This window comes from Eupeodes corollae, chromosome 1 (assembly GCF_945859685.1).
Source record: "Eupeodes corollae chromosome 1, idEupCoro1.1, whole genome shotgun sequence".
Lineage (NCBI taxonomy): Eukaryota > Metazoa > Arthropoda > Insecta > Diptera > Syrphidae > Eupeodes > Eupeodes corollae.
Genome location: NC_079147.1, coordinates 181,268,800 through 181,283,610, shown reverse-complemented (window position 1 = coordinate 181,283,610; position 14,811 = coordinate 181,268,800). Strand labels below are relative to the sequence as shown.

The 14,811-nt window shown below is 34.0% G+C and overlaps 1 protein-coding gene across 1 annotated transcript in view; it reads right to left on the bottom strand.

Moving 5' to 3' along the window:
• LOC129942671 (lachesin) overlaps positions 1-14,811 on the bottom strand; it is a 182,361-nt gene that overhangs the window by 51,117 nt on the left and 116,433 nt on the right. Inside the window, exon 3 of the mRNA XM_056051711.1 lies at positions 8,615-8,721. Coding sequence (XP_055907686.1) covers positions 8,615-8,721 — 107 coding nt within the window. The remainder of the gene's footprint in view (positions 1-8,614; positions 8,722-14,811) is intronic.

Sequence of the window (14,811 nt, the reverse complement as noted above, 5' to 3'; positions counted from 1 at the left end):
ATAAGTAAAGTAAAGGGAAATTTCTTTAATTTTTGAGTAAAATATTCTTGTCAAAAAACCATTTTTCCCAACTTTTAGGAGTGTTTTTATTTTTTGCAAAACCACGTTACTTCCCCCTTTTCACGAAATCTTTTTAAGCTAAGTCTTTTCCGAAAAGTGAAAAGATTTGTTATTTTACAAAGCAGATTTTTGCAAATTATTTCTAGAATTTTGAAAAACATTTCAGTGATGTGCAAAAGAAATTCTTATTTGTAAATAAAAGTCGTTTTTTTTTTTTTAATTTTCTAAAAATAATACAATATGTATGAACCGGTTTGAAATTGAAGAAGTAAATACTAGTTAATGAGACGAATTTTTAACAAAATTAGTTGGTTAAATCTCAATTTCAAAAATGCATGTTTTTTGAAAGGTTTTTTTCATCCATCGACATCGTAGCCATAATTCAATGGAATTTGACAATGTATAGATAAAAATGCTTTGTTTCCAAAAGTTGTTGTAAAATAATGTATAAGAAACTAAATCGTTTTAAGGAATATTGTAAAAACGAAGAAGTAAATAACAGTGATCAAAGAGTAGTGAAACTAAGAATTAACTTCGATATTGGAATTGATTTTTCGACAGAAGAGGGTTTTTCGATGAACGAAAGCTACCATCCAATTTGTGTTTTCTCAAGTTGGAAATAATCTACAATTCAATTGCCAAATGGTTTCGGGCTTATGTCCCTTGCAACAACTTAAGTGTACACAATATTGTGCTGGAAATGGATCCCAATATCGCGGTGTTCCACGAATAAGCAAAGCAACGGTCTGCAGATGAGTTCATCAAGTCATTGATGATATCATTGATGAATTTCTCTCTAACATTTTTTGCTGGGCACAAATTTTTCGCAATTTCTTTCTCAAGGAGGATTTAAAGGTACCATGATAGATAATTCACCAATTTTTTTAATGCATGCTTGATCTAAATACAAACAATCTAAGATTAACATTTCAAAATACGAATCAATTTCAAAATTGCTTTTAAAAAACACTACTATTACTTTTCAATTATCGAATTAGGTCTGAAAATTGAAAAGTAAGATTCCTTTTGTGGAGCTTGTGAAAGACTTTTGCCTTGTAGTTTGTAGGATACTTATTTTTTGCAAAGTTTCAAAGAGAAAAGAGTTTGGTGAAATAGGACATATATTTAATTTAAAAACATTATTCTTCGTCGAATATGTGAAGTTATTCCCGAGGTAACACACACAGGCATCTCTCTTAAAATCTTTGATTTAGATTCTAGTGACCTTGAAACTTCGAGAAATGTAAAAATTTGTAATTCCAAAACTTGGACTGATTATAATTGATTCGTATGGCAAGCTAAAAATGTATTGAAAACATTTCTTTGTCATTTATGAATGTCCGTTTTACGATTTTAAGCTTTAAAAAAATGGGAACGGGTCTTAGCTTGGTTTAAACTTAGGTTATTCCTTATATTTTTTACAATTCTCCAATTTCCTATGTAAAGATTTTGATGTCTCTTGAAACTTTCTGAAGAAGTAACCTCTTCAAAATTAAAATAATGTTAAACCACAGATTAATTTTAATTAATTAATTGATTTATATGTCTAAGATCAAAGTGATTCACCAACTTGCCACATTTTGAATAGAATTTTTATACTAATGCAGACTATTTAATTATTTTCTACTACAAAAAGAGTTAGGAAAGCAATAGAAAGATCACTTGATTTTTGTGGAGCACCACTGCAGTGTTTATATTAAAACAAAAAAAAAAAACGACAACGGTCTATCAACGAATGACTTTTAAGTAGTTTGACTTAGTTGAGTTTGCAACACTTCATTCCCTTCCCCGCTGATCTTTTAAACACACGTTCTTTCATGAGTCATTTTGTTAAATAATACTTATAAATGTAAAATTAGTTGTTTATTTTTAATGTTTTCTTTTTCTTTTTCCCAATTTAGGTAAATCCCCAAAAAGACTACAGATTGTGCGAATTGTCCATAATTATGCCCAAAGCTTAGTAAGAAGAACAACAATGTGATCCTCAAGCAGTAAGCATGTAAGTGCACAATTAGTATATCTAGGGTCTGCTTTTCAATTTTTAGTGTATAAGAATTATCATTTTATAAAACTTATGATGATAATTTGGAGGCATTTTTAAAGCTGTCGAAATCTAGAGACTAGAACCCAAATACATTTTTTCTGGATATTTTAGAAACTAGCTATTACACCACTGAATCGAAAGTTTTACCCAAAGGGTAACCCTGTTTGATGGCATTTTATTTTTTCTTAGCCAGGACAAACACCATAAAACACCATGAACACGAAAAAAAGAGGATCTTTGTCTGTCTTCTGTTCACAATACTACAACTTCTTGTCCTGGGGATTTTAGTTGAATTTTCTCGACGACTTTGCCGCATTAGAAAGAGATATGGGTGAGAAAGCTTATCGGACAGGACATCAAAGGAATCCTTTTTATTTTTTTTGTCTATTTTATTTCTGTATGTTACAACTCTGAGAGATGTATGATGGTGTTTTTCTTTGTCGTTTTTGTTTGTCATTTTGTTTAGGTGTGTGGTAATGGAACGTGGCAGTTTTGCTTTTTTTGAACTTTTTAAATGACAAAAAAGACAAAATACACAAAACGAGGCAAAGTCATTAATTTCGCTTGATGGGATTTGTTTTTTTTTATTCTTTTTTCTTATTCTTTCATTTAATCCAACTTCAAGAGAGGAGACATATTTCGAAAAATGCCTTCTAGTTTCAATATATATATATATCTAGAATAGACGAGTTAGAGGTGTATCTAAATTAAATTGTTAGATCTTTGAGGTGGGTGAAGGGGGTTAGAAGGTTAGAAGTATGGGAAATTAGATTTTGTTGAGGCAATTTACATTTTTTTTTATTTTGAAACTTTGACTTAAATGTTAGAGATGGAATAACATATTCCAAAAATGTGAACGAACTTAGAAAATTTTAATTTCTATTTAAGTTTTTTCTTCTTTGTCTTGATTTTAGAATAAAATAAATTAATCAAATTTCAATGCGAAAATACTACACGAAAAGCGATAAATAATATTAACGTTGTTAGATTGGAGAAGGATCAAAAGCTAAAAAAGATTTAAACAAAAATATTTAAATTGAGAACTCAAACTATGTATGTATGTGTACAGTTCGTATGAAATGATAATTAAATTCTAGCATATTGAAGAGTTCTTACACTACTTCTTATTAAAATAATTAATTTAACAATCACCATGTCAGTTTTAAAGAAGAAAATTGTGTATGAAGGTAATTTCAATACTCTAACGATTGTCTTATAAAATTTTCATTAAGTGCTTCTTATTTCAAAACTTAAACTGCGTCCAAGATACATCGTTTGAAAGTTAGTCTAGAAGATCAGAAAACCTCGCAAGAAATTGGGGTTAATTCGTACAATTTAGGTTTATAATTCACCTCTCTGCAAGAAATAAGTAATATCCGGACTAGATAGCTTCTCTTTGAAGATAATAGCTCCTGACGATAGATCCTGGATACAGAACTTAACTAGGGTCCAAATACATTAGAGAGGTCAACAAAATCTCAGATCGCTTTCTACTCATGTAATAGGATCTTCATGCGAAATTAAAGATTTAATTCATAATGTGAAAGTATACTGCAATCTTCAGATCAGTTACGGTAACATAGTATGGTTTAATGCTTTAGAGAAAGCTTAATATCTAAAAACCCTCATAAGGGTAAGGACACACCCCTCCTACTGCTGGATTGGAAATAATACTAAATCTATCCTCTGGATATATCTAGATAGAAGCTGCTGCAAATAGTGTCTTTTGTCCCAGTCAGGACAGTTGATCGAAAAACGGCCACACAGGACGCTCACTTTCACATACTCTAAGGGAGTACATAGGGAGCAATATCTCCCTAACTGAACTTTTATAAACATTTCAATACTATCATTTCTGATAGAACCGAACGGGTGAACAATGTTCGACACATAAGTGAGTCGAAAGTTTCCGTAAATACCGATAGCTCAAAAACAGATGCTAGATTACGTGTGCAGGTTTCTTTCCTAAAACAGTCAATCCTGCCAAATCCTTCATACTTTCTGATCAAAGGAGTGTCTTTTAAGGGAAGGTATTAATAGTCATATTCTCTGGGAAACAGGTCTCAATGATGACAATGAGCCGAGCGGCAATTAAATAGATTTTTGTCAAAATAATAATCGAAGCTTGTAGATTACTTTTGTGAAGAACTAATGGCTCTTAGCTCACAGCATAACATTAGACTCTGCTGGGTACCAGTTCACAGTGATGTGCTTGAAAACAAGAAAACTGCTGAGGATAGGTACAGCTCTAGCCTATAACCTGTCAAGTATAAACACCCCATCCTGTGAACTAAAACTGGTCATAGGCAACAAGATACTTGAATATACCAATGAATCCGTGGCCGTGGCTAAAAAATTATGGGCAATTAAAGAAAATTAGATCCCATTTGATTATGCACATACTCAAAAAATCTCTACGATTGCTTTTGACTAATATAAATGGTCGCCACTCCACCGCTGACCATTAACACTAAATTTTGAAAGAATTTTCGGAAAGAATTGTATGTTTTTGATAATTCTGTTTGTTGATGAATCCGCCTTTTTATGGAAGCGTAAGGTTTTGTAAGTAACACTAAGAAGGCCCGACTTCTAGGTATAATGGACAGCGGCGGTAGTTTTGGTATATCTTGAGTTTCGTGCCTACAGTCAGCTACTGCTTGATCGTTTACTGAATCAGTGACTCAAGACTATCTACCACACTGTGAATAAAGCAGTAAAAAGATAATACTGACGGGTATCCAAACTATCCTATCCCCTTTATATTCTTTTTAATGAATAGCTCAAATCTTCAATTTTTCCTGGAATTTAGAAGAGTTCGTACATAATACCGATACATAAAAAGGGTAGCAAATATGAATTTAAAAAAAAAATTGCAACACTGTCCGTCATCCCTTAGTTATTTTAGTCCATTATTTTAATAGTCATATCGTTTATTTGTATAACTTTAATTTGTGACAGTCAACATGGTTCTGTTCAAAATAAGTTAACAGTTACTTACCTCTTATATTTCAGTTCTTTTTGTTTAGATTCGTTTCAAAAAACGGAAACAAATTGACTATGTTTTCACAGTCTTCAGTAAGGCCTTTGATAAATTGTGCCATACAACATTAACTTCCAAACCAAAATCCCAAGGCTTTAACAGTAAATTTGTTAGTTGGGTTTCTTCGTACTTATATAATAGATCGTACAGCGTAGTTTTTAGGAATGAGCGGTCATCATATTTTAATAACATCTCTGGCGTACCACAAGGTAGCCACTTAGGGCCTTTACTGTTTATTTTGTACGTTACCGACTAACCTTCTATTATAAAACGCTCATTTGTTTTAGTTGATGCCAATGAAATTAAAATTTTTAAACGTATCGACTCACTTGACGACTGTTTACTCCTACAAGATGATCTAAATAGTTTTCGCGAATGGTGTTTTATAAATAAGCTTTTACCAAAAATAGACAATTGTAAATCAATGTGTCTTACACGCAAACAAATGTTTTGAATTCCAATTATCAACTAGGCTTTTCTCATTTGACTAAAGTCTCTATTTTCTCTGACCTAGGCATTATTCTTGACTCAGAAAAGCAAATAAGACACCTGGATTTATAAAACGGTTTTCACATGATTTTCGTGACCCTTATATTCTTAAACGTCTTTATATATCATTTGTAAGACCAATATTAGAATATGGCTGCATAATATTATTGAGTTCATATAAACAGAATAGAAGGAGTACAAAGAAAATTCATGCGCTTCTGCCTCCGTTTATTCCCATAGTCCAATAGACTCGAACTTCCACCGTACAATCATAGGCTCACGCTCATAAATCTCCCATCGCTATCTAAACACAGCGAGTACATTCAGCTTTCTTATAAAATTAATCAATGATTTAGTCATATCACCATCAATTTTGGAACAATTAAACTTTATTTATTGCCGTACAAGTATTAGAAAACAAATTCCCTTTTTGCAAATTGCTTAAAGCATTGTAAATCTATAAATCTAAGAATAAATGTTATATTTATTTTAAGTTCTAACGTTAGTTTGTTTAACGAATTCAATAAATCATCAAATAACCATGTTTAGCGTAAAATGACTGAGCTCAAAGAGTTCAAATGTGCAGCAATTTATACATCCGCTTCAAATTTTGAGTCAACTTAATCTTGCGATCTACACTAGTAGACCGCATATAAGCTCAATAATAGTTGTCATAATCGGGCAGCACGCAATGAGGCTAGGCGTATTCTGAAACGACTTTCGCAGAAGCTGTTTGGATGAGGAAGAGGCGGAAACACTTCTATAACGATCTTAATCATATTAACAAGTTTCGTAAGGGACTGGTTAAATTAAGCTTCATGCGGTATCACATCATCATCACCATCACAGGCAGCCACTTTTACCTAACCTAACCATGGTCTAAGCGATGCCCAATTCGTGAGAACGCCGCGCAGCAGTGAAATTGACTTATTTCGGTCGGTTGCTGCGGATGACTGAAATGCATGCAGCGATATTTTTGAGACTTCGAATTAGCCTACATCACACAATGTGTATGAAAATTCTAATTTTTGCACTAAACTCTTTCTACTAGGGCGAGATATATGACTTAAAAATGAAGTTAACGATCTTAAAGTTGCGGTCACCAACTCCGAATTTCTATAGAAGTTGCTTGTTCGTGGTCTTTACTATGAAGAATATTTTGAGTTCACTTTAAAATTGGCAATGACACTTCGATGAGTAGTAAAAGGAAGTGTTCAAAAATTTAATTCAAAAATGTCAAGTGTTAAAACCCGAAAAGTCTTCTTGTAGAAAAAACTGCAAACTTTTTATAGTTGAAATTGTAAGTACTTATATTTATTGAATTGTTCGTTAATTACTGATATTCCATTAATTTATAACCAAACTTCGGTAAATCTTCACTTCATATTGTTTACCAACTTTCTTCATTAATTGATTCTTTTGGTATATCTATAATCCTCCCTTGGGATAGCTTCCTCTGAACTTCTCCATATTTCTTAAGCAATAAAAATCTCTTCACACAATATCAACAGCTTTTGACCACACACATCTATGTCTTAATCCTAATCTCAATATAACCCCATCCAACCAACCAACTCCCGGAGGGTTATGGGCCTTTTCACTGACCAATTTAGTTAACCAATAAATTGATAAACACACCCTCTGGACTTATAAGTCCAAGCTGCAATCCTATCCAGATATGGAAGAAGATATAAGTACTTGTTATTCTGCCACAGTGTTAATCTCGATATACCTACACTTGTTTCGTATTTGACTTTTTCTTCTTCCTTATAAATTCGTATACAGATAAAAATAAAAGGGATATCTTAAATAATAAAACTAGCCTAAAGGACGAATATACTTACATAAAAGTAACCTAAACAATCCAAAAGTCTTCTTATTCCTGGATACTCGTATAAGAATAAGATAACCCCTTTCTTTTTGGTTTCTCTCTTTGAAGAATTTAATCCTAGATTCTTTACAAAGTACACTTGCTCCTAATAAAATACTAAATAAGAAGAAAAAAAAAGATGTCCTGCTGCTCCTTGAAGTTTTTTTGTGTGTTAATTTTTTGGTCAATATCGCAAGAGAATCAAACTTGACTTGCAGGTGCCGAAGACCAATTGCCCCCCATCAAGACAAACAGATGAACCTAAGAACATATGGGAATTTGTGCTGTGTAGGCTAACATATAGAATAGACTCAAGACAGGGATGTGTAGTGTATGTTAAGGAGCAAAACTGCCTTAAGGATATTTTTTCACAAAACAAAAACACCAAAAAAACTATATATGGATGTATGTAGAAAGAAAATAAGAATTTCATCCTCTATTGCCTCTTTCTTGTTGCTGGGGATATTAAGCCTTACCAGCAAAATTTGTAATTCTATAAAGGTTGTCGCCTCTAAGCCAACTAAGATTAACTGTGCACACAAACAGAGGGTTACTTCGTCGGCCGTATATACATGTGTGTGTGTACCTTAGAACCACCACACGACGATGAAGACTCACATCTTCATCTCTCTCATCTCCCCCTCAATGTAGGTTAGGTAGGTATAGGTATATGGAGCAGAGATAAGGACTAAGGACGTGCAGTGCATGTGGAATGATCATACAAACATTCAATTCGCCCCCGACTCATCCTAAGAAATTCATATACAAACTTGATTCCCGCAACCCTCCTCCACGAAGGCACCAGAACCAGAAATCCCATCACATATGGCAAAATTGGTTAATTAATGCTTAGTTAGGGGTTTGAGTTGGAGTTAGAGTCATGGCCTCATGATATGTGGTGGTTTGAAGGCATAAGCATCACCCTCCCTCTTCTCTTCTATAACTAATAACAAAAGCAATCATAAGGATATGTGAGCATTACCTCCTGATGGATGTGTATGCGTGTTTGTCGTGTGTGTCGTATGAGTATGTGGGCGACGAACAACAGACGACAGGGTAAGTATATGATGACTTAGGATAAAGGATGCGGGTGTAATAATAATGAACTCACCTTGTAGGATCCTAAGTTTTTGACAGAACACGCCAGTTTGACATTCCTTCCGGCTGGCACGGTGATATTCTCTATGACATCCGTAAATTCTGGATCTTCTGTAACCACTGTAAAACAAAAAACACAAGGAAAAGAATAAGAAAAACATCATCGTGATAAGAAACAGAGACAAGCATAAATTTAACAAAAAGAAAATAATTGATAAAACTGTTTTTCCTACGACCGTTATTTTTTCTTTGGTCGAAAGAGGGGTGGGAGGTAGAGGAGGTGCTGCTAGCATCATCGAAGCGAAGCAAAACGCACGAGAAAAGGAAATTAATTACACACCCAGGTTCTGTGTTATGTTGTTAATATCAATTATTTTGAATATTCAAACGAAATTTTTCGTGTGTTGTCTTGGTTTTTGGTTAAAAGAAGAAAAGGAAATTAGACGAATGATGGTAATGGGGGAGGGTTAGGAAAGGCTGACACTGAACATAACGAATATTTAGGCTCGTCGCGTTTATTGACGACTTTCTTCCGTGATTCATTGGTCTCGCACGTAATTATTTACGAGGCCAAGCATTTTTCTTTCGCCTTAAGATTTGCATGGTTTGTGATTTTTTCCTCCACCTTTATCATCAGGTTTGCCATCACTAAGTGAAAAGATTTGTGACAGGATAGAATAAGTAATGGTATATAGCCCTAACCTTAGCCCCTGCAGTGGATGTATTTGTTGGGTAGGACTAGGGATGGATCTAATTAGAAAATGAGGAAGGCGTTCGTTGGTTTTGACATTTGAAGGTTAATTGAGGATATAATATAAATAATATTAGGAGGGGGATGATGTTGAGAAAGGTAAGAGACAGAGGGAATTGAAAATTTTCAATACGTGTTTTGACTTTTTATAAAGGCTGAAGCAACAACTAGTTGGATTATGAAGCACATTTAAATTGACTATCAACGGGGGTTTGAGTTAAGGAAGATTTGTTATTCCTTAAAATCTAATCGAAAAATATTTTTAATAAATTTAAAAATAATTAACTTTTCTTTGAAATAATTTGTATTCTTTGATAGGTCGAAATTTTGTTATAATTTCATGACTTTTTTGTTTTTTTATTTGTTCATTTGTTTGATGAAAAGTTCCAGAGTTAAACTAAGGACAAAATTTCAAGCAACAAATTTAAAAACTCTCGCTGTGGCATGTGACAGTATTTTTTAAACTTAAATAAAGATTACGTAGAGTTTTTAAAACTGTTTTTTATCGTTTAAATTTATTTTGAAAAACTGAATTCTGTTACTTTCCGAAGCTTTAAATAGAGTTTATAGTCAAACTCTCCGGGGTTTTGTTATCAAAAAGTTTGTCCTCTGTTGCACTGTAAATTACAGTTAAAATGTATCAATATATGAGTTGTTTTTGATAGCTTTCAAGCTTAAATGAATTTTGAAGAAAATTTGTATCAGTTTTTTATATTCGTTTCTAGATTCCTTGTACTTCGGATCGACAACTTTGAACACACTGGCAAATGTTCCATGTCTTATAGTTATATTTTTAATATTAACGATCTATAGAAAAAGCTTGGCACTTGTTATTCTCCTTTAAAGGATTAATCCACAATTCTAAAACTTACACAAATACTCATATCAGTTTCCCTTGATCGCCAGTTCGGAGGTATAGAGATTCTTTTTTCAGTCACACAGTAAGAACAAGCCAAGCGTCCTTACAGAGATATGATATGATTGTATAGTTCTTTTCGTTTACAATTTGATTTTGTAAAAATTCCAAGCAAACCGTATAGACTAGACTAGACTAGACTAGACTAGATACAATTTTATACTCCTTTCAGACTGGGGTATTTACGTATTTGAACTTGTTGCACTTTTTTTAAATTTAAATTTGTGATAAGATGATTTCTGTTAAATCCCAACTTTAATTTCAAAGCTTCTTTACATCTTACATTGTTTGTTTTTTTCAATCTGACAATAATTTGTTGCAAGTTGGTCTTTTTGACAGCTGTCACTTTATCTATGATCAGGTTGGTTCGCCACTTTATAATGAATAGACTTACTCCTGGAAAACATTTGTAAATACTTCAAACTAAAAAATTAATTTAAATAAATTGAATGGCGCAACAGAGCGTTGAAAACTAGGTCCTAGTGCGTTACAAATCCCAACCTGTCATGTGTGTAAGTACTGTTTTCAGAGGTGGAGCGAAACAAACGGGTATGTGTATCAGCTTGCTTCAGTTGCTGTGTGAGCTGGACTTAGAATTAGGAATTTTTAAGAAGGTAGTCCAACCGATCTTTCTGGCAATCCTTCTGTAGCACAATAGAAGAAACTTTTGAAGCCTCCAGGCTACGGAAAATTCTTTCAGGGATGATGCCAAGCTGACTGAAAAATGCAGACGGCTCCTAGACAAATTCAAGTAAATAATTGCTTAACTAACTACTCGGTACTCACTTTACTTTAAGTTTTCTAACTGCAACTTGCAACAATCATATTCATTCAAGTTTTCACAAGGTTTAATCACAAGCTACTATGGGCTTTTAACAGTTTCGGACCATTTAAATCTGCAGGATTTGATGAAATAATACCAGTCAAACCACAAAAAGCATTGGACATTATTTCACCAATCCTTGAGACAATTTTTACCAGCTGTCTGTATATGGTCGATATTCCCTCCTCATGGAGAGAAGTTAAAGTTGCTTTCCTTGACATCGAAGGTGCTTTTAACAGCGTGGACACATCTGCAATCACATCTGTACTAACATCTCTAAACGTATAGAGTTCGCTTGGGCAGTTAATTCATTTATTGCTGACTATCAGAATAATTAACTGAAAACTGGGCAAGGAACCCCAAGGTGTTCTTTCCTTTGCAACCCAGTGGTGAATGAAATTTTAACTAGTCTGGATACGGAAGATTTCAGAGTAATTGCTTATGAGGATGACGTTGCTATAATGGTTTCAGGAAAGCATCTTAACAGCCTAAAAGAACTCCTACAAAATGTTTAAGACAGCCTAATACTTTGGGCTGATCGGTATGGACTGGGTGTTAACTCACACAAAACTGAATTAATCCTTTTTTCGAGCAAATACAAAATTCCATTTGTTAACCCTTTATATTAGAGGAATCCATTTGAAGTTCTCAGACGAGGCTAAGTACCTGGATCTTACTTTAGACAAAAAACTAAAGTGGAAACGCAATGTATAAGAAAGAATCAAAAAAGCTTCTGAAGCTCTCTTTTCTTGCAATGAAGCTATTGGTTATAAATGGGGCTTACAACCCAGAATTTCGCATTGGCTATACACACCGGCAATTAGATCGATTTTAATATACGGTGTGTGGACTGCTTTAGAGAAAGCTATAAACCGCGACAAAATAAGTAAAGTTCAATGCACACAGACTTTACCATCCCTCAACTGCAATTTGACAGGAACCTTCAGATTTCTTTACCTGTCAGATCTTTCTGGGAGTTGCAGGTGAAACTTTTGGATACAAGAGAAGTCTTGTCTTGGCTCAAAGAAAATGTGATATTAACATCTGATATCCGTATTTTCTCAGGTAGTCAGGCCGCTATCAAATCTCTGGATTCTGTCCCTACAAACTCTAGCTGTCCATAACTATCGATCATCTCTAATTGAAATGTCACAACAGTTTAATATTCACCTTTGCTGGGTGCCGGACCATAAAAACATTCTAGGTTACTGTGAGACAGATGAACTCGCCAGGAACGGTACAGTACAGTCCATTCTACTACGTTTGCAGGACGCTATGAAGAAGGCAAACACCTGGTGGAACAACATCACCACGTGTCAGGTCATAATAAACATCTGGCCAACATTAGATATAAAGTGATCAAGGTTCTTGCTATCTCTAAGCCGATCGCATATAAGCTCGATAATCGGTGTCATAGCCGGGCACTGTCCAATAAGAAAGCACGTCAAGCAGCTAAGCGTATTCTCAAATGAATTTCGCAGAAGTTGTGTGGACGAAAAAGAGGAGGAAACAATTCTTCACCTTCTCTGTACAATGTACATGCATTACTCCATCACTAAGACGCAAACTTCATCTGGGAGACTACTCTTTTGATAATCCCAGTGAACTATAGCTAAAAAGGATATCAAATATCTCCTTCGCTAAGTAGTAATTCTCTAGATTCATGTGGTATCACAATGGGCCTTTTCTTTTGGTCTAAGTGTGTGGATTCTAAATCCACAGCCACGTTAACCTAACCTAACTTAAGAACCAAACAGTGACTTTTTGTGGATGTGATAGCTTCTCTTCAATTACTTGAGGATTTTCAGAACCCCAAATATGCTAAATGTGTTTATAAAAATACCCACCAAGTAACAAATGTGCTTCGTCGCTGAAGTCAGTTTTTTTCGAAAAATTGCAGTCCACCGCCTGTTGTTCAAAGGACCATTCGACGTATATACGACGTTGTAAAAGGTCAGCTGGCTGCAGTTGTTGTGTTAGCTAATTCAACAAATTCGGGTCTTTAAATTATAGCAGTGGTATTTTTAGTGGTACGAGCGAAAAGATGATGCACAGGCCTTACAATATCTACAACCAATTCAGTCTCTTCAAATTTCTTCATAATTTTGCCAATTGCTTGCGTAGTTGGAGGATTATGTAAACCATAATCTCCTCTTAAAGCACGATATGTGACAGTGTCAGAACCACGGTTTTTTTAGTAGGTTTTAACAGTTTGTATGCGTTGTGCGATAGTTAAGCGACCCATTTTTGTAAATGTCAGACTTTCAACTAAAAAAAATGGTTTAACCAACTAGTTTGACAGATGTCAAATTCCGGTCCTATACTTTTGAAACCTATTGTTATACCAAATAAACCTGACATGAGTGTCCCAGAAAAGCACTGACTATGTTTCCAACTTAAAGAAAAAGAATTTAAATTAATTATACTCAGTTATGGCCTTATATTTACCGTGACTGTGACTGTGATCCTTTGGAAATTAGATTAATCAATCCACACACCTACCTACCTTAAAATTTGTTTACGTTTTATTATTTTAATTTTTTCATTTGATTTCTAGCAAATTTCTCTCATTTAATCATTATTTGACCTTCACCATTGATACCATTAGTTGAATTTCAAACGAAAGACGCGACAACAGACAAACAAACAAACAAAACACAAAAAAACAAATTCAATTCCAAGAATCATACCCAAAAAATATACAAATACAAATCGATTCAAATCATCATAGCCAAATAAAAATAAAAATAAAAATAAAAACACACCCGTCTCATTCCATAAACAATTAGCTAGTTCTATAAATATGTCAACTTTTATGGGCGCCCTCATGATTTTCCAGCAATTCCATAATACGGTACCTATACTCTGTAATATTGTGTATGAAGCAAGTTTCATCTCGGTGCGTAACTGTAACTGTGTACTTTGTGATTCTGATGGTTGTGTTGTCGGCTCGGCAATACACTCCCTGAAGATGGAGATTTTTGTGTTTTATTCACGCTTGGAATGAGAACAGATACATTTCGATGTTTTTTCTTTATTTTGTTTTAATTTTGGGGAAGGCTCATCGATTAAGGATCCTCGACGACAACAAATAAGTCTCATGTTGTGTCTATGAATTTAAAGGGTGTCCCGAAAATTGATTTGAGTTTTTCATCATAAGAAGTCTATAAAGAACAAACTGACAGCTGTCATGTTAGATTTGAGACAAATTGAGCATCTAACTAGGAGAAAACGTATTTCATTGGTGAAATAATTGAATAACGCAACAGTCGGATTGTTTGACAACGTCTTCCGTAATTGTTTCTCATCCTGAATTATTTAGTTTAGGATTACGTAAATCAAACCCTTGGGCTTTAAGGTTTTATGAAATTCCAAATAAAAAGAAGCGTTCAGTTTTATCGCCCAATTAAATAACGCCAAGATTTTCGAAATGTCATATCGCCGAAAAATGGCTCCCAAAATGAATGTCATATCTGCTTATTTTTTTTTACTTTTGGGCTTTGTGACAAATTTGATCATTAGGACATTTTAAGACTTTGGACGAAAATTTCTGTAGTAATAAATTCAATTAAAAAAGTGCGCTTAGATTTTGATATTTTTCGGCTCACAACACTTCATGGAAAATTCAAATCTGGCCTAAATTTTTGAACACCCTTTATAAGAGTTCAACTATCCGCGATGAAGATATTATTTTAGTTCGTTTGTAGACAGAAACACAAG